Source organism: Brassica napus, chromosome C2 (assembly GCF_020379485.1).
Source record: "Brassica napus cultivar Da-Ae chromosome C2, Da-Ae, whole genome shotgun sequence".
In the NCBI taxonomy this organism is placed as follows: Eukaryota; Viridiplantae; Streptophyta; class Magnoliopsida; order Brassicales; family Brassicaceae; genus Brassica; species Brassica napus.
The window spans coordinates 52,842,498-52,861,439 of NC_063445.1; the positions used below are offsets into that span (position 1 = coordinate 52,842,498).

At 35.3% G+C, this 18,942-nt stretch overlaps 2 protein-coding genes, 1 long non-coding RNA gene, 2 other non-coding genes and 1 pseudogene across 6 annotated transcripts; 3 read left to right on the forward strand and 3 right to left on the reverse strand.

The window, feature by feature from the left end:
* Positions 1-3,799: 3,799 nt before the first annotated feature.
* On the forward strand, positions 3,800-5,191 carry LOC106379972. The gene is made up of 2 exons (XR_001276221.3): positions 3,800-4,650; positions 4,767-5,191. It is a non-coding gene; the product is annotated as an uncharacterized LOC106379972 (long non-coding RNA).
* Positions 5,192-8,747: 3,556 nt separating this feature from the next.
* On the reverse strand, positions 8,748-11,130 carry LOC106382481. 2 transcript variants are annotated; one of them, XM_013822506.3, is made up of 7 exons: positions 11,015-11,130; positions 10,654-10,817; positions 10,293-10,589; positions 10,006-10,222; positions 9,448-9,918; positions 9,129-9,373; positions 8,748-9,038 (listed from the first exon to the last, which is right to left on the reverse strand). In XM_013822506.3, the coding sequence occupies exons 2-7, from the start codon at positions 10,755-10,757 to the stop codon at positions 8,870-8,872; spliced, it is 1,503 nt and encodes a 500-aa protein (XP_013677960.1). In that variant the 5' UTR covers positions 10,758-10,817; positions 11,015-11,130; the 3' UTR covers positions 8,748-8,869. The 2 variants fall into 2 exon arrangements, with proteins under 2 accessions (XP_013677960.1, XP_022567465.1); XM_022711744.2 differs by lacking the exon at positions 11,015-11,130 and adding an exon at positions 10,898-11,003.
* Positions 11,131-11,173: 43 nt separating this feature from the next.
* Positions 11,174-11,259, forward strand: TRNAM-CAU. Its single transcript is given in 2 exon segments — positions 11,174-11,211; positions 11,224-11,259. It is a non-coding gene; the product is annotated as a tRNA-Met (tRNA).
* A 108-nt stretch (positions 11,260-11,367) lies between these two features.
* Positions 11,368-11,489, forward strand: LOC125582828. The gene has a single exon (XR_007320277.1). It is a non-coding gene; the product is annotated as a U6atac minor spliceosomal RNA (small nuclear RNA).
* A 368-nt stretch (positions 11,490-11,857) lies between these two features.
* Positions 11,858-13,852, reverse strand: LOC111210937 (annotated as a pseudogene).
* A 491-nt stretch (positions 13,853-14,343) lies between these two features.
* LOC106382480 (protein SULFUR DEFICIENCY-INDUCED 1) lies at positions 14,344-16,840 on the reverse strand. Its single transcript, XM_013822505.3, has 4 exons — positions 16,597-16,840; positions 15,591-15,803; positions 15,290-15,445; positions 14,344-14,893 (listed from the first exon to the last, which is right to left on the reverse strand). The coding sequence occupies exons 1-4, from the start codon at positions 16,714-16,716 to the stop codon at positions 14,477-14,479; spliced, it is 906 nt and encodes a 301-aa protein (XP_013677959.1). The 5' UTR covers positions 16,717-16,840; the 3' UTR covers positions 14,344-14,476.
* Between the last annotated feature and the right edge of the window lie 2,102 nt (positions 16,841-18,942).

Consider the following 18,942-nt stretch of genomic DNA (forward strand, 5'->3'; position numbering starts at 1 on the left):
AATATAAAGTTTAACGTGTGCTTTAACCAGCACTAAATGGAGATGACGTTTTTGATTCCTTCATAATGACTACTAAGAGGTGATTGATTTTCATATGTTACAAAAATCAATTCACAAAATCAACTTGACATTGGTCAAAGATTTAGTCAAGAAGTAATGAAGGGCCTTGGTAAAAAACGTGAGAATCATTCTCTACACCAAGAAATAATATGCTTGCATTATTTATTTAAATAATTAGCAAATGGATTTGGGCTAACAAGATTAATATTATTTGCTTAATTCCAAAACTTGCTCCAGCCCAAATATCTCTTTTTATAATACACCAAAGAGTCTACAAAGTTTTCTATGATTTTGTTATAAATTCTCCACTTTAAACACAAGAGGTTTCTTACCTCATAATTCTAATATAGATATTTTACAAATAATCTAATTTATACTTTCATTTCTCATTCAAACGAACTTCGTTTTTGACATATGATTACACTATATCATAGTGCTCATAACAATGAATCCAACGATTCCACAATCCGGTCATTTCGACATTCATATTGGCCATAGCCGTTTGTCCAAAAATCAGTTCCAACAATCCCCCACATGAATAGAAATGACTCTAGACACTTGACGACTCGATAGACTTGACATACTTGGCTACCTAAACAAGACTCGACAAGACTCAAAAAAGACTCGATAAAAATAACTTTTGAGAGTATAAACAAGAAATCCACTGCATGATGAGTTGGTAGCAATTTTTCAGCCTTGAACCAGTCATTGTTAATAACTATCGGATTTAATAACTATCGGATTTACTCGGCCAGGAGGTGGCCATGATGTCTTGAACCTCACGGGATTTGGTGTAAACCTAGACAATAGCCAAAACACAGCTTCATTTTTTCATAGATTAGGTTCTCTATTGTGTTCATTTTGGCCGTGAACAATCCTAGTAATCATGAGTTAACTTGAAGAATATAGCATTTCCTTCATTCTCCTAAAAACGGCCCCATTTCACACCCACAAGGTGATTTACCATTAGTTTTGTTTAGAGGAGTATCATGTACTACTCCATTTATATTTCAAAACAATGGACACAAATCATTAAAAGCTAATGCTTATCCTGTATTCCTTACATGTAGCACTGTTTAATCATCATAGGAACTGGGTATAAACCGAAGTCTTAGAGTGCTTTGGGAAGACTTAGTTTGACTTAGTTGTCTCATTGAACCTATTTCGTGGGATCTCCAGTCAGTTAGGTAGAGTTACTGTCAAACCTCATCTTAATTCACAAGCGACCTATTCCTTTTGATGACATAACAATTTGATCTCATGACACACCTTTAATAAAAGGATCCTAGGTTGTCATCATAGTGAACATAATCTCTTGAGATTAGTCGAGATCAATTGTTGGAAGCAGCCCATAACTTTTAAGTACATAACTCAATACTATAGTTATAGCTTTTCAATATTTATTAACTGAATTACTTGTGTGGTAAGATTTATTCACCCCCACATTTTCTGAATTAACTTAGAAATTATACTTTCCAAGTTTCGTATTTTGAACATATTTTAAAGCACACAAATTTATGTGACTTAATTCAAAAAAAAATCATTTTTTCTCCAAGAGAGGATGGGGGTTTTTTTTTTCTTTATACATTTGTTTATTTTTCATACACAATGTTTTTCCATGAACAAACAATTGTTGAAAAAATCAATTAAACAAGAAAAAACTGCATTATTCTTTATTGAATTGAAATGGGAAAACAAATGAAAAATATCCCTTACATATTTTAAGGTAGGACTGTCTTAACACACATTTTGACAAGTCCATCTTGAACAAACCCCTTTCCCAAGTAAACCCCATGTTTCTCGAGTACAACCTTATCAGAATCAAAAGTTATAGCAAATCCAGCTTTGCTCAAAAGTGAACCGGAAATCAGATTCTTCCGCATACCTGGTACATGCTTCACATTCTTAAGAGTTATCTCTTTTCCTGAGGTCATCTGAAGCTTCACTTCACCTTTGCCTTCAATCTTGGACGAGCCAGTGTTACCCATTAAAAGTCACTCCTCAACATTGCATTTTTGATAAGTAGAAAACATGTCCTTATCAATGCACACATGAATGGTGGCACCTGTGTCATACCACCAAGTTCTTGGGTTGTCCTCAACATTGTTGACTTCAGTGACCACAGCGCACATGTCATCTTCAGTCAAATTAGCTTGAGACTTCCCCTTGTCATAGCTTGGACCAGCCTTGCTTCGGCAAACATAAGCTTTATGCCCCACCTTGCCGCAGTACTTGCGACAAGTTCCAGTGAACTTCACATGTTCCGTTGGCTTTTCAAAGCTTGTGGTGCTTTTTGGAGGAACTTTTCCTTTTCCCTTATTCTTGTGCTCAGCCAAGTTTACATCATTCTTGCGAATGAGAACAGCATCGGCTTCACGTTTTCTGGATTCAACTCGCAGCTTGACAATCAAGTCCTCGAGGGAAATTGCCTTACGCTTATGAGTGAAATAGTTCTTGAAGTCCAACCAACTAGGAGGGAGCTTCTCAATGAAGGAATTGACTGTGAAAATTTCTCAAATCGACATCTTTTCAGCCGCTATCTCATGCGTAATCAATTGGAAGGCTTCAACTTGTTCCATGATGGGTTTTGAATCCACCATTTTGAAGTTGTGAAATTTTGCCGTAGCATATTTCTGACAGCCAACATCCCCAGACTTGTATTTCTTTGCCAAAGCAGTCCAAAGCTGCTTGGAAGTTTTCACCTCACAGTATACAACATACAGCGGGTCATCAAGCGGCTTAAAATCCAACCTTTGCACACAAAGTCCGATTGGTTCCACAAATCCACACTGGCAAAAACCATGGGATCCGTGTTTCTAGATGGGAGAATGGGTGGATCTTCTTTCAGACACTTATCCAAATTCAAATTGGTCAAAAAATGCATCTTTTGTTGCCAAGTTTTGAACCTATTCCCACCGAACTTTTCGGGCATCAGTTCTACGCCCGCAGCGCCAGGCACTGATTGGTTTTCATGTGACAGACCACTTTCAAACTGAGTTTGGTGAACCATTTTCATTAAGACCACCACCAACGGTTCCAGCATCGATCGCACTTTTGTTTTACCCATCGATCAAAGTTTGGTTGTTGTTAGTCGTATTGAATTTAAATCTGTTCACAAAAACAAAATGAATTAATATACTAATTTTAAACCAACAAATAGAAGTTCAGTTGCAATATAATAAATTATAAAAATAATTATATTAATTGCAAATCAGTATTAAAACTGAAACGGTACTATCCGGTAAATGCAAAGATAATATTAAAACATAATCAGTTACTAGAATCAAACGATATTAACGTTTATCAATACTTTTTCTAATAAATAGAAAACGTTAAAAAAAAATATTAAATGAGTCTAGCAAATATCAACCAGATTGAAACAAATTTACTAGTCAAACTAATCAACCTCACTAACGTTAGAATCAATTGAATAGACAAATCATATTTCCATATTTTAACGATCTATAAGAGTAAACAATTGCAAAGTGCGCACACACATGCGAGCCTCATTTCAACTGAGGTGTTATTGGTTTATATATTTTGAATGATTTAGAAATCTATATAGTATTTATAAATCCAAGTAAAATATGCAAATTCGGAGGTTTTCCCTCGGATTTGAGTCTTTGTATTTTTAACTAAAAAATCCAAATAAATTCATTCAAATCCATTATAAAATCAAATATATTAGCAAATCCGTACGATTGAATAACAGTTGATTTGATACAGAATTTATGAATTATTAAACCAATAACACATGATTTTAATACAGATTTGAAAATCATAGAACCAATAACACTAGATTTAGTTCGGATTTCCAAATCCATTAAAATACAACAACAAATAACCCCTACTTAATAATTCAACAATGCCGTATAACTCTATCCGATAAAAAACATACGAATTACTTTATAAATAATTAAACCAGAGATAACCAATAGCATGTGTTGACTAAAAACAAAAAAACCATTAACCGATAACAACCAAAGCAATATAAACCGAGTATTTAACCGGATCAAATAATAATCAAGCTTTTTGCAGAAAAAAACTAAAACCGTAAAGTTTGAAGCCGATTGCTTATTTAATTAGAGAATCAGATTCGGTAAATAATTAATTAAAAAACTGAAATACGTGTTGAACCCGAGTGAATTCGTACAACAATTACCAACCAAATCATTTTCTATAGATTAACTATTATCTAATGAAAACTTGTTTGAAATAACAGCAGCAAACGTAATAAATCAATACGGCAACATAACAAATGCATGAGCAAATTAATTCAAATCAGAAACACAAGTGGAAAACAATAAAAGAATCAGATTCTACGGAAAATCTTACGATACTAAAAATCAAATATGCTCAACAAAGAGAGGGTCCATGTCATCAATTAATTCAAGCCAATAAAAACGTTTTATTCTGCCACGTCATAACAACCTCAAGTCGATAAGTATGAAAATCTGATAACACCTTTGGGCTAATAATAATTTTCAGTGGCCCACTTGAACCTCATCTCAGAAAAACCTAAACTCTGATAACAGCAATAATTATCCATCAATTTTTCTTCTTCGTCGTTTGGAATCACTGCAATTCACAGTAATCACACACAACCCACACTCTCTCATTCAATTATGTTCTTAACTCATTCCTTGATGGTTTCGTTTCAACTTCCTCTGTTTCTCCTCCTTTATAATTAAATGACGGCGACGTAGTTCACCTTGAAGTAGGCCAGATTCTTCCGGATCCGTGACAAAGCGTCGGTGACGAGCTCTGCCCATGGGCGGCGTTGTGATAAGCCGTCGCGGATCGAGGTGGATAGGCGTGAGAAGAAGGTACGGAAGGCGGGAGTGTTGATTGGTGGCTGAGATTGAACAGCTTGCTGATTGGTGACTGGGAGCGGCGGTGGAGTGGACATGGCGGTGGCGCGTGAGGTTAGGTACGGCTGATTTGGGCGAGAGGTTTGGATCTTAAGATTGGATCAGATCCGAGCTCCGTGTTAGATATTTTGGGGCCTAATACATAAGGTTGCACCGGCCAATACCTTCAAGTCACGGTTTCGACATTTCCTCTTGCCCTTTTTTTGGAGATCCTTATGACAAAAATAACACTAAATCAAGTTTATGTTCCCAAACTATCAGTCAAAAGTCACAAAAATAACACTTAGTGTTTTATCAAAAGTCACAAACTTAAGTTTAGAGTTAAAGGGTGGGGTTTAGGATCTAGGGTTTAGGGTTTAGGGTTTAGGGTTTAGGGTTTAGGGTTTAGAGTTTAGGGTTTAGGGTTTAGATTTTAGGGTTTAGGGTTTAGGGTTTAGGGTTTAGGGTTTAGAGTTTAGGGTTTAGGGTTTAGGGTTTAGGGTTTAGGGTTTAGGGTTTAGGGTTTAGAGTTGAAAAATGAGGTTTTGGGGATAAGATTTCAAATTTTGAAAAATAAAAAAATTAAAATTTTCAAAGGATAAACTTAGAAATGTGCTATTTTGGTCATTTTAGTTTTTGAGTGCTATTTTTGTTATATAAACATAGAAAAGTGCTATTTTGGAGATTTACCTTTCCTTATACATGGATCAATTTTATTATTTTGTTAATCAAACTAGACATGGCAAATTAAAAACCAAACCAAATTACAAAAGTAAACCAAAAAGAAGAATAAATATTTTTATATTTCTAACATCGAAAATATTTGGGGTTAAAAATCAAATGAATACTAAAAAAATATAATTTATATTTTAAAACTAAAATATTTAATTTACCTATTTTTAAATTATTTGGTGTATTTAAAATAATTGAAATAATCTGATTTATCTCTCATTTTTATTTGAACAATTCAAACTATTCAATATTTATAAAATATATCAGATATATCTAAATTATTATCTATGAAGTGATTTTTAACATTCAAGCTCTCATGTTAAGCTAGAGTGACTAATGTCTATGTTACTCTTAATAAATAATTAATATTATCTATTCTGTTAGATATTGTCAAAAAATAAAAACATATTTTAAAAATAAAAATATAATTATTCTATATACTGTGTTATTATCAAGGCAATTTCTTTTTATCAAGAGCCCTCAACTACGTTCTGTTTTTAAGAATCCGGTTTTGGTTTCGCTGGGCTATATCTCTTTATGTGGATGCATTGTGAAATGGGGATTCATTCAAATTTTAAAGTTTTGGGCAAGCAAATCCATCTCTCTGAACCTGAAAGCAACAAGGTTAGATCCTCGTGTCCCTTCTTTCATAGATTAGTCAACGCATTCTATTGAAAGTGATGTAATCAACATTACAGTCTGAAGTACTTAGGAGTTGAATAAATCAGACTTTAATAAATTGTGTAGTTATGAGTTGGCTAAGCTATGATACCAACCAAAAGATGAACTCAACGCGAACTTAACCTACTCATCCGAATAAAACCATCAAGACAAATCAAAGCTATAGAGAAACAAAAAACTCTCCAAACATCTTTCTATTTTTTATTCCTGTCTTAATAACTTTTTATATTACGTCTTCAAATTAATTCTTCCGCCAATGTCTATCCTCATCAATTAATTCATAATTAAACTGGAAAAACCGGTGTACAACATATAATAAAATCTTAATTAAAATAAACAATGAAATTTGATATTTTCATAGCTAATCATCTAAAATTAAAATATTTAAAAGTACTATGCGCGGACAAAAACTCTAATACTATTAAGAATATAATATGCAAAACGCTCATGTCCTGGAAAACATAGTTGTTAAATCAAAGCATATCCAAAGCGTTAAGCTTCTCCACGGCACTGTTAAATTTAATTGCTTCACAATCAAATATTTCATTAGTGCAATAAGGCAATATGAAATTTTAAAGGATTAAGACTGTAGGCACCAAATTTACTAGATAGACAAATTTGTTATGTAAAGCAAAAATTTACAAATAACATGAATAAAAAATACAACAATATAATACCGTAGTTGGAAAAGAACTAGGTTGAAGCAGAGTCGAGATTAAGATCTCTTTCCTTACTCCTTTAAATGCTCGTAGTGTGCCGGTTTGATACGTTTAAGAATCCCGATACAACTGCATATATCTTCAGTCTCACAGCACTTGAGAACCAAAGCCTGTCGAACCTATTTCTATGTTATACTCCCAGAGACAAAACAAAAAAAAAGTAGGAGATAATGGCTTTGTTTGTATTGGATGTGTGTTTAGAATGAGAAGAGCATGGCCTTATATATAGAATATAAAGTTTAACGTGTGCTTTAACCAGCATTAAATGGAGATGACGTTTTTGATTCATTCGTAATGACTACTAAGAGAGGTGATTGATTTTCATATGTTACAAAAATCAATTCACAAAATCAACTTGACATTGTCAAAGATTTAGTCAAGAAGTAACGAAGGACCTTGGTAAAAAACGTGAGAATCATTCTCTACACCAAGAGATAATATGCTTGCATTATTTATTTAAATAATTAGCAAATAGATTTGGGCTAACGAGATTAATCTTATTTGCTTAATTCCAAAACTTGCTCCAGCCCAAATATCTCTTTTATAATACACCAAAGTGTCTACAAAGTTTTCTATGACTTTGTTATAAATTCTCCATTTTAAACACAAGAGGTTTCTTACCTCATAATTTTAATATAGATATTTTATAAATAATCTATTTTAGAATTTCATTTCTCATTCAAAAGAACTTCGTTTTTGACATATGATTACACTATACCATAGTGCTCATAACAATGAATCCAACGATTCCATAATTCGGTCATTTCGACAATCAAATTGCTCGAAAAATTCACTGGAATATTGGCCATAGCCATTTGTCCAAAAAACAGTTCCAAGAGGGCTTTCAACCTCTGCCATTAGATCGATATATAGAGAAACCCGAAAAGTCATGTCGGTAACTCAATATCGATTCTCCTAAAATCTGACATTTATAAACCTTAGCTACTTATGTAAACTAGAGCACTAATATCTCTTGAAAAGAGAAAGTATGTAAATGTCATGATATTAGTGTTACATAACTCCATTATTGGTAGCTTGTTTTGAAACCCAACATATTCTCCACAGATGGCTAGTATCTTTCATGGTAGTATCATTGTTCTTCCAGTATATTTTATGTACTACTACCCAAAAGCACCAGCGGCTCCGACTTTTGAAAGACCACAAGCTAACTGAAAAAAAAGGACTGAAAATGGTATATCCATGGTTCAAATTTAAAATGTTCAGATTAATGATAGATGACTCACACCTCTAGAGTCTAGACAAGAAAAACTTTTGGAAAAGTTTGGCGAAATTTAGTTTATATTATTAAGGCTGGAAGTCCATGTTTCCTTAGCTTCCCTGGAGAACCGGGCTATCCAAAAGAACCATGCTAGATTTATGTTTGTTTGTTAGGTCTTCATCACTGAGAATTTGGTAAATCTTGACACAATAAGTGACGAGGCCAGTGTTTGTTGTTTGACCTTGTCTCTGTTTGGATAAGCCAATGACGATTTCCTGTATGTTTGATCTGTGAAAAAAGATGAAACCCCTTTCATTTATCTCTTAAATTGTGAGGTTTTAGAGTCGGTAACGCATTGCATCACTCAAGTTTTTAGCTTTTTCAATTTTTGATAGTCCTATATAGGTCTATGATGTTACAAACAAGCATCCTATACACCACACATTTTTTTTTCCGAAAAATATCATTATTGTTGTTGAATCAATGTGCCAAAAACTGAAAGTTTTGTCTAAATGAATTATACCAACTTATCATCAGTTACCAAAACAAGAATCATCAAAAGGGCACACCAAGAAAATAAATTTACTAATCCCATGTTGTATGAGGTTTCATTTCCACCGGAGAGATTGTCTAATGCCAGTAAAAATGAGTCCAACTGATCTACCGATCAAGGTGACAAGAAAGAAGGATATGACGCTACTCACTTTATCCACCACCACTCTTATGATTGGCATCCCGATGTCTGATAACTCCAAAAAGAGACTGAAGTAGTACCTCCTGTACACACAAATCAAAACCCTTTCTCATGTTATTTAAGGTTCTTGTGTGATCCTGAGGCAAAAGTAAAAGAAGATACGAGGTTTTTACCATCCTGATAAAGCCTTAAGCTCCTTTGTTCGTTTAACAGGCAATGAGAAATCACTTATTACGGAGTATCGCAACGGTGATGATGAGGCAGCTTTAGCTTTTCTCCACCAACTATAGCTTTTTGTATCACCACCACCATCAGGGTTGTTGATCACCTGAGTTTGAAGAATGTAGAGGTCAAACCGATCCTCATACATAGACACAACCGCTTCCATGTTCTGATGTAACCACTGGTACAAAGCTACCTACCAAAGTAGGAAATGAAAATCTTTAACCCCTGAGAGATGAAAAGTAAAAGTGAAAATCAAATTTTTTTTACCTCGTTGCGTAGTTTTTGAAGTGCTCTGCTAGAGAGGCTACAGATATCTAACCCTCCTCCACCGTTCATCTCATCTGAAAACTTGCTGTCAACGGAAATGAGCTCTAGATAGATGCTGGCGACCCCATCTGCTAACGTTATCATCAAGTCTTCCAAAATAGCAACTCCGTGAGTACGAAACAAGCTCAGGTCGTAGCAGGAAGCTTTCCTTAAAGATCCAAATCTATGGAAGTACATAAACTCTGCAAACAGATCCCCCTTGCCTGATTTTCTTATTTTGTCAAAGATAGCTTCCTTTTCATTTAGCATTTTGATCAGCAAAGGAGTCATCGCAGTGTCAGAATCAGTGTCTTCCATACACAGTTCCCTCTTTAGCCAAGCTGTGCATGCTCCTTGATATGCTTCACTGACAATATCAGTAAAACTAACCATCCACTCATCCGAATTGATTGTGTTAGATATCTTATTTGTCTGCATAACACAAATACAATAGCTGATCACAAAGGTATAAAGAATCACAGCAAACACTAAGGCTGGAGAAAGGAGGTAGAAGCTGACCTCTTCTTCAAGTTTCTGGAAGCAAGACCAGAGCAAGTACAACTGTGGCCTTTCAGATATAGCATACAAGCTCAGCGGAGGCTTCCCTTGCGGAGGTTTGGGTTTCAGGACTCTGCTTCCAAGTGTACTCTCACGCTTGACGGCGTCTAAAGAATCTAAAAGCTTTCCTTTCACCACATCCCACACAGACTCCAAATCACCATCAAAACCTGTGTCCCTAAAAATGAAGAGTATAGAAACGTAAATTACACAACAGTTTGCATATATTCTCTATCATCTACTCTTACCTACCAGAAGACTCTGAAGCTCCAAGATCTGGACTCTCCTCCTCCACGGTGTTCTCTCTGGAAGAGTAACCAGAGTTTCGAAGAGGAAACACTCCAGCCATATACGTGAGGAAAACACTGGTCATCAAGAGAACTTGGTCACCGATAGGGACCCAACCGGAGCCAGCCACAGCGTCAAAGTCAGCGAGAGATGCCAAGCAAGTACATTTAGAACAAGAAGACTCTCCACGAGTAAGATAATCTCCAAGATTCAAGGAAGTAGAGACACAACGTTTCCGAGCTTCCCTTGATGGCTTCCTACACAAATAAAGGCATTGACTTTTGATCAAGAACAACAACAAAGTTAGCTTAAAGCATCAACCTTTGGGTGATGTTTACAGGAGGGTTCCTGGAAAGGCAGCTCCTTTTAGTGAAGTGAGCTTTGGGCATTCCCAGGTGAATGCAAGAAGATGAAGACACAGCCATTGGTAAAAACAATAGAACTCGAGACTACAACATGTTTGAGGAGATTCTTGAGGCCAATCTCTGCATCACAAGAAGACAAAAGAAAACAAATGAATTTCAAGAATCTGATTGTAAAGTAGAGATAAGTTTGAATCAACGACATGCAGTTTTGAGGTTCGAATCCAGTGTCAGATAACATGTAGACAAGGAAGCTTAATCTACATTTGAGATTGGAGAGTCAAATAGGAGCTTCAGGGAGAGAGAGATATAACACTTACGTTAGCAGAGGAACGAAGAGGGGAGAATTGAGAAAAGAGCAGAGAGAGAGGAAGAAGCGGATTGGGGTGGTGCGTATCTGAAAAGACTGAACAAAACAAGAACCAAAAGCAACATGTTTGTTATGTTAAATATATATGTTTGAAGGAAGAGAACAACATGGGGTGGTGGCGCAGTTGGCTAGCGCGTAGGTCTCATAGCTAACTGAGAAATCCTGAGGTCGAGAGTTCGAGCCTCTCTCACCCCATTTTTTCAATTTCATTGAAACGCTGAGTTTACTTAAACTCGTCCCACATCGGATATTTAGGTCCTCTTAGTTTCAATATATATAGAGCGAGTGAAGGACAAAGCTAATGTGTTCGTAGAAAGGAGAGATGGTTGGCATCTCCTCTGACAGAGACGGGATTGACCTTCGGGTCCTAAACACATATCCGGTTAAGGCTCTCCACCTTCGGGTGGATCTAACCCAATTTTTTTCCGGGCTTTTATTTTTTATTATTGAGCTTCTTTCTCAGATATGTTGTGTGTTTCTGCAAAGAGATTGTCAACAACAAATGATATAATTTTTGCATATTGTGATGTTTTTACTTTTTTGCTGTTGTAATGTTGTCGTTTAAGATAAATGGTTCTGCTATGGAAGCTGAGGGGCTGAACCATCATTGGCCGATGTTCAAAATGGAGGTAGAATGATTTCTACAGCTTTTCTTGTTTGGTACTTTTCTACGAAAAAGTATGGTCATAGCCAATCTGTGAAGTATAGTTAATTTTTTTTTTTTTTTTTGTTAAAATTATAGTTAATTTTTACTTTCGTAGAGAACAACAAAGTTAGGTCTAAAATCAAAACAGATGAAAGAGGTTACATTGGAGTTTGCAATATATCGTTAGTGCTACCAACCTGTTTATTTCAAACAAACATGGCAAAGCTGATATAGTTTACACCCATTCTCAACCTTCTTCTCTGTTTGCCAAACATGGCAAAGTGAAGGTCTAGACAGCGATATTGATGATCTCCATGCTGTATATGAGCCTAACTGTTCCAAATCAGGCAGCAAAACAAACCACTACTCCATTCTTTCTCTCTTCTACTCCTTCAAGAGTTTCTTGATCAACAATCTGCATTTTCACATTGATCATTGCTCGCAACAAAACTAAATGGTATGTGTTGAGAGACTTTTTCTCAAAACAGATTTGCTTAAAATCCAATTCATTTGCTGGTACAGCTACAGTATTAATTATCAAAGTAACTGATGTGATGCTTACCTCTACATAATTGATTCGTCCCTTCAGCTCCAACAAGTTCTGAAACGATCATATCCTTAAGCTCTGTACAACTGGTGTGCCCTTCGTTCAGCAGAAGCTTTAGCCATCGCCAGCGACGCAAAATGAGAGAGACATCAATCTAACTACTCAGCAACGTCAGGCTCAACGATATTAAAAAAAAGCTTGGTCACAATGGTAGCAACACCTCCAAACAAGACAGGCCTGCTCTTCCCACCCAAAAACCCACGTCTCAAGCCCTAAACCCACTCTCCTCCACACAGCTCACCACCTTCCCACCGCCGCCACCGCTTCCGTTTGTCTTCTTCCCTCCGCCACCGCAACCGCCACTGCCGTTTGTCTTCTTCCCACCGCCTCCACCGCCGCCATTTATCTTTTTCCTTCCGCCGCCGCCATTATTTGTCTTCTTCCCTCCGCCGCCACCGCCGCCATTATTTGTCTTCTTTCCTACGCCGCCGCCACCGCCGTTTGCTTTCTTCATCCCGCCGTCATAATCATAGAGGTTTCTTGGGTTGAATACGACAATGACATCGGAAACAGAGGAGGGAAGAGCTCGAGCTTGGCGAGATCGCCGGTGAAAGGATGGACGGACCAAACCAATCGTCTTCTCTTGCGATCTCACGCCTTTTGACCATCTTCTCATCGTTTCGTTGTCTCTTATAACCTCTGGTTCTCTGTTTTCCATTATCGGAGAATCTTGATCGACTGACGGATTTGAGGAAATTCCGACAGGATATGATGTCTGTACTGTGTTCGTCACTGTTCCCGAGCGGGAAAATGGCTTATTTCCGGCTTTTTCACCGATGAACTTTGAACGATAGAAAAATGACTTATTTCCTTATGAACTAGTTATTTCCGGCTATTTTATGCACAAACTTTTAAGTTATGCCAAAAACCACATGAACAACTCTATTTTTTGAATTACATGCACAAACTATCGATTTTAAACTAATTCCTATAAAACCGTAACAGTGTAATTTAAACGTTAATTTGGTTTATGATAGGTGGAGAAACAGTTTAATTTGGGTTGGTAAAAACAAAATACTACATCATTTTTTTCTTTTTCTTCTTCTTTTTATCAACTTCTCTTCTTCTTCATAAATCGTTTCTCTTCATCATCAATTGGAGATAAAATTTATTATCATGCAGAAAAATAAAATATTTTATATGATACATAAAGAATTAAAACCAGCAAATACTAATTTACCAATCTCCATGTATTGTCACAAGGAATTATAAAATTGACGTAGTTTAGGACGCTTGATTGGTTCCATAAGCGGTTGTTACTCTCAGGTTCCGGTCCTACAAGGATTTATATATTCTCCTCAATCCAGAAATTAATGTTATATGATCTCTTTATATGTTTTATGTCATATAACTCGAAAATATCTACCCAACCAGTTACTATGTCATATAACTCGAAAATGTATAATAAATTTTTTTATCCTCAATTGTTGATGAAGAGTAAAACGATTTTTGAAAAAGAAAAGCAGTTGACAAAAAAAAGAAGAACAAAACGACGTAGTATTCTATTTTTATCAACCTAAATAAAACAGACAATCTACCTATCATAAACCAAGTTAACGTTTAAACAACACCATTTACGGTTTTAGGGAAATTAGTTTAAAAATGATAGTTTATGTATGTAATTCAAAAAATAGAATTGTTCATGTGATTTTTGGCATGACTTAAAAGTTTGTGTGTGAAATAGCCGGAAACAACTAGTTCATAGGAGAATAAATTATTTTTCTGTTGTTCATGTGGTTTTTGACATGACTTAAAAGTTCGTGTGTGGAAAAACCGAAAGCAACTAGTTCATAGGGAAAGTTCGTGTGTGGAAAAGCCGGAGTCATAGGGAAATGAGACATTTTCCGGTTCCCGAGCAGATTACAGAAAAAACAATCGAAAACCAAACTTAACCAAGCAAAAATTGATTTAAACCGAACCAAATCGAACATACTCGGCCAGAACCTAACACGTCACCACTGACGTCAGCCATGACGCAACTAAAAGACATCATCAACATGACATTATTCGTGTTCAAAAAAAAAAGAAGTAAAATGACATTATTATTGTTGTTTGTATATACAAATTTACATAAGAAAACATAACACATGTATTTTCTAACCCATCAAGACTATTAAACATGAACTGTATGATACATAAGAAACATGAAATGCAAATCATTAGCAAACTAACTGATTTCTAAAAGAGGAGATCTGTTCAAAGATTGGGAGTCTCTTAGATCTATAATTACTGGCTGTCATCTCTTCAAGCCCGATGGCAATAACAAAGTCATCGTCTAAGATATTTCCAAAGACATCCTCCATCTCAGCATCTAGCCGACGAGGTAACGAAGCCTCTAGCTCACTCAGAAGCTCACCCGCTCGTTGCCTTGTTTTACAATCATCTGCACCCAAAACCCTAGAGGTAAATACATCGTCAAGAAGTGCTCTTGCCTCTTCAAACCTTCCTTGTTTGATAAGGCACATCGCCAGGTTGCATGATTTGCTAGCGTCTGGCTCAACCATCTGAGCTTTTCTGTATACCGCTTCTGCGGATAAGTACTTGGCTTGTTGCATATATGCCCACCCCAAGTTCCCCTGTATATTTATTCCAAGTAGACTAATCAGTCTATTGCGGTTCTATTATGCATATTTTACATAATCTCTTAATTGCCAAAAAAATATACTACTCTGTTCCAAAATACTTATGTTTTGGGTGTATGCACAAGAATAAAAATACTTGATGTTTTGGGTGTATGCACAAGAATTAAGGTATACACTCATTCGTAAAACGTAACATTAAAAATATATATCAAAATTAATTCAGTCAACCCTTAAGAATAAGAGTAAAATATCATTGGTCACACAGTTTTCAATAAGACTAAAATTAATATAAAATATCAAAATCTATTTTGAAACATCAAAAACTCTCCAAAACGTCATCTATTTTGAAACAGAGAAGTATTAAAATTAACTTAAAAGTATTATAATTACCAGTAGTCTTGCGATTTCTTGTTGAACGGTCACTTGAAACTTTTTGCCATGGGATCTAGCGGTCTTGGTAGGTTTACCATTGAAAGCCTCTCCTTGATAGATCTGCCTTAGCTTCCTCTTTAACAGCTCAACTTGCTCCTCCATTCTCCCGCACTTCTGTTCGTTGTAAGAAAACACTCCATGTGAGTGTTATGACAACAGAACATACAGTTCCTATGTGTTGATTCATGGTCTAGTTCCATATAGCAACGGCCAGTAGACTATTTACTTGCATGTTATATTAAAGTGCAAGTAGATAAACCTTGTATAGGTCGATGAGGACATTGTCTAGGGAATCTTGGGAGTTCTTGGAACAACGAGGACGAAAGGATTTGATGGCTTCGATGGCCTCTTCGGGACGGTCAAGTTGTTTCATTACAACAGCCATGTCCTTGAGAGCACTATCTACTCTGTCTCCTGTGTTTATGGCTTTCCAAAACCACACTATTGCCATCTCCGGGTTCTTCTCTATCAACTGCAACCAACAAGATTACACAGTCTTAGTTACTAGTAATCTCTTTCCATCTGAATATATAATCAAGTGTGTTAGAAAAAAATGCTTATCAAAAGTATGATATGATGGGCCAATATAAAATTGTTGAGAATAATATTCTTTGGGATGTAAAGACTTTTTTGCACCATTCTAAGGAAAAGTAAACGCGAATATTATTGCGAGAATCAGGACCGCTTGGTGCAACCTGTGACTCATATATGCACACCGCAATATCTGCTGCTTTTTATATATCGTAACATTATTATTTTGGTTTTATTGCATAATCAGCTAACAAACAAAATAAATTTAAAATAGGATTGGAATAAGCGTGCCAAATAATTTTGATTAAATTTAACAAACCTGCTTCTTTTTGCTTAATCGATCAAGTTGAGTTATATAAGTAATGATTTTTCTTAAAACGTTTTCGGCAGAACTAGTTAATACAAAAGTTAAGTTACAAGAAAAAACTAGTAAATACAAAAATTTTAGGCAGAGCTAAAAATATTAAAAAATATTATTTACAATTTCTCTCTTTTGTAAGAAATTTTAGGCAAACAATACATAAAAAATACAGCAACATCCAATCCAGATTACACCAAAATAAATTTACACTAAAAACGTGTATATATATATATACACTTATATTTTTACTAATTTCCATTAAAAATCGATTAAACAGTAAATGTAATTAGCATAAACTATCATCATATACATGAAAGATTGTTAAATATAATTCTCACAAAAAAAAAACTATCAGAAGAAGAAGAATATGTACCTGAGCATGTTTGGCTTTGACATAGGGAGTATCTCCACAAGGGACTTTGTGAATCACATGAAACAGTTCATTATCTTTCACCAGATTGCTTCTTGTTGTGTTGGTATTATTATTCTTCATCTTCTTCAAAAGCTTATCTTTATCTCTTTCTATCTCTCTCTCTGTGAATAATTAAGTGCAAATGTCTTTATAGACAGGCTGTGAGAGACAACTTCTGAACTATATGTTATATATGCGTACGTTTGGGACTGTAGCAAATGAATCGGGACGACATGTCGTCTCTGTTCATAGAATCTGCCACATCACCTGAAGACTTCTTACCACGTAGGTGAACGAGCTAAACGTGTGTCATTTACCATTGCCACACTCTCTCTATCTTTTATTTATATACCTTTTATTTTATGTTATTAACAGCCAAAAGATTATGTTTTTTTCGTTGCATCTATATCATCAATAACTATGTACAGTGTATATCTATCGATGTTCTTGGTAAGTTTTTTTTTTTTTTTGCTTAAAATGTTCTTGGTAAGTTGCCTCACGTTATTGTCGGTCTCCTCCGCTATACTCGCTTCCTTCCAATAACTTACAAGAAAGAGTATTTTTCTTTTTAAAGTACAAGCAAGAGTATTTATTTTTGTTTCTACAACAATATATGTTTTCTGTTAACTGTTTGCAACATTTAACACTTATTTTTAGCAAAAAAAACATTTAACACTTATACGTGAAGTTAAGTGTGTGTTTCTAATAGTACTACGCGTGTCGTTTTTATAATTTATTGGATTACCAACTTATGACATGTGTGATGTGTCAAATAAATTTTAATCAGATTTTTATACATTGTAATTCATATCAGAGTTTTACTGTATAAATTGACCAATTTCATAACGTCCAAAACACATATATAATGTCTAAATTTAGATGTGTATATCAAGTTTAAAAAAAAACAAAAAAAAATTAATGTAACACGTTCCTAATGTTTTATATATAATTGTCTACATGTTCGTATATAGCTAGCTTTTTAATAACTTCATGTGATTATTATCTTTGTCGATCATTGATTTCAGTGTTTAGGTTTTAGATTTCGTGTTTTTTTTTATAATGATTTCACTATTTCGTTAAGGTATGTATCGTAGTTAAATCACATAAATGTGTTATTGTAAGGACATATAGTACATTACTATAAGTTGATTCAATGCCGAGTGGTGCAAGGCATTTTCAATCTTCAATGGTATCATTTAACATAAATATTCCCAAAAAAATATATTAAAATTTTTCAATGATTCATCGTCATATGGACCATTGAAACACTTTAAAGGATAAATGATTAAAATATCTATTAAGTGGTTACCAAATCAGTGATATGTTATAATAAAATGAGAAGGGTAAATAATCACATCATCATCGGATCCCCATCATCATCACTCTCAGAAGTGTATGTAGAAGTTCAACGAACGTGGACAGTATGGGATTCAGTATACACTAGTTAACAAGAGTTGCCGCTAAGCCGCTTACACCAAACGAACCGCTGATCATACTGATATGACATGGGACCACAAACACTCAGCCATCACTCTTTTGGATTTTGTGAAATATAATTGTAACGATAATAACAATAAGGAAATATTTACCCAAACAAATCTTTTAACCTTTTTTTTTCCAAAAAAAAAAACAAATCTTTTAACCTAGAAAAATGCAAACATACCATCTAAGTAACTAATAACAATATATATACGTAGAGATGGTAATCAAGGACCTGGACCGCGGGCCTTGCCCGTAAAGGCTTGCTGCTGGGCGGGATTGGACCTCCATTTGGTAAGCCCGCAAAATTGTGGGCCTCGCGGGACGGGTTCAAAGCGGGACGGGTCGAAAGCGGGATGAGCTTAACCTGCGAGATTTTGAAGACCCGCAACCCTAAGTCCCCATTCTGTTTTCGCCTAAAACATTGAGAGAGAGAGAGAGAGAGAGAGAAAGAAGGCGATTCGACGTTATGTAGCTCCGGTGATGGTGGTTTCAGGGTCGATGATGCTTCCGGTCTCCCAAGCACCTTCGATCTGCACCGGTGGAGCTTCTTTGAGTTATTATAAGAAGTTTGAAAACTCACTTTCCACCGAATAAGAAGATCTAGTTCCCACCATGGGTTCTTCATAGTTTTGCCTATATGTATTTGTTCACAATATCATACATTTTGGAGTTTTAGGTTTCAATATATCTTTATTATTCTTATTTGCAGAAGATGAAGTTGATGGTGAAGAAGTGAAATTTCCATCTTTTTGTCGCTTGTTGGTGATAAAGATGAAGAACAAGAAGTGTGTTTGGTGTTTTTTATTTATTTATTTTTGGGATTAG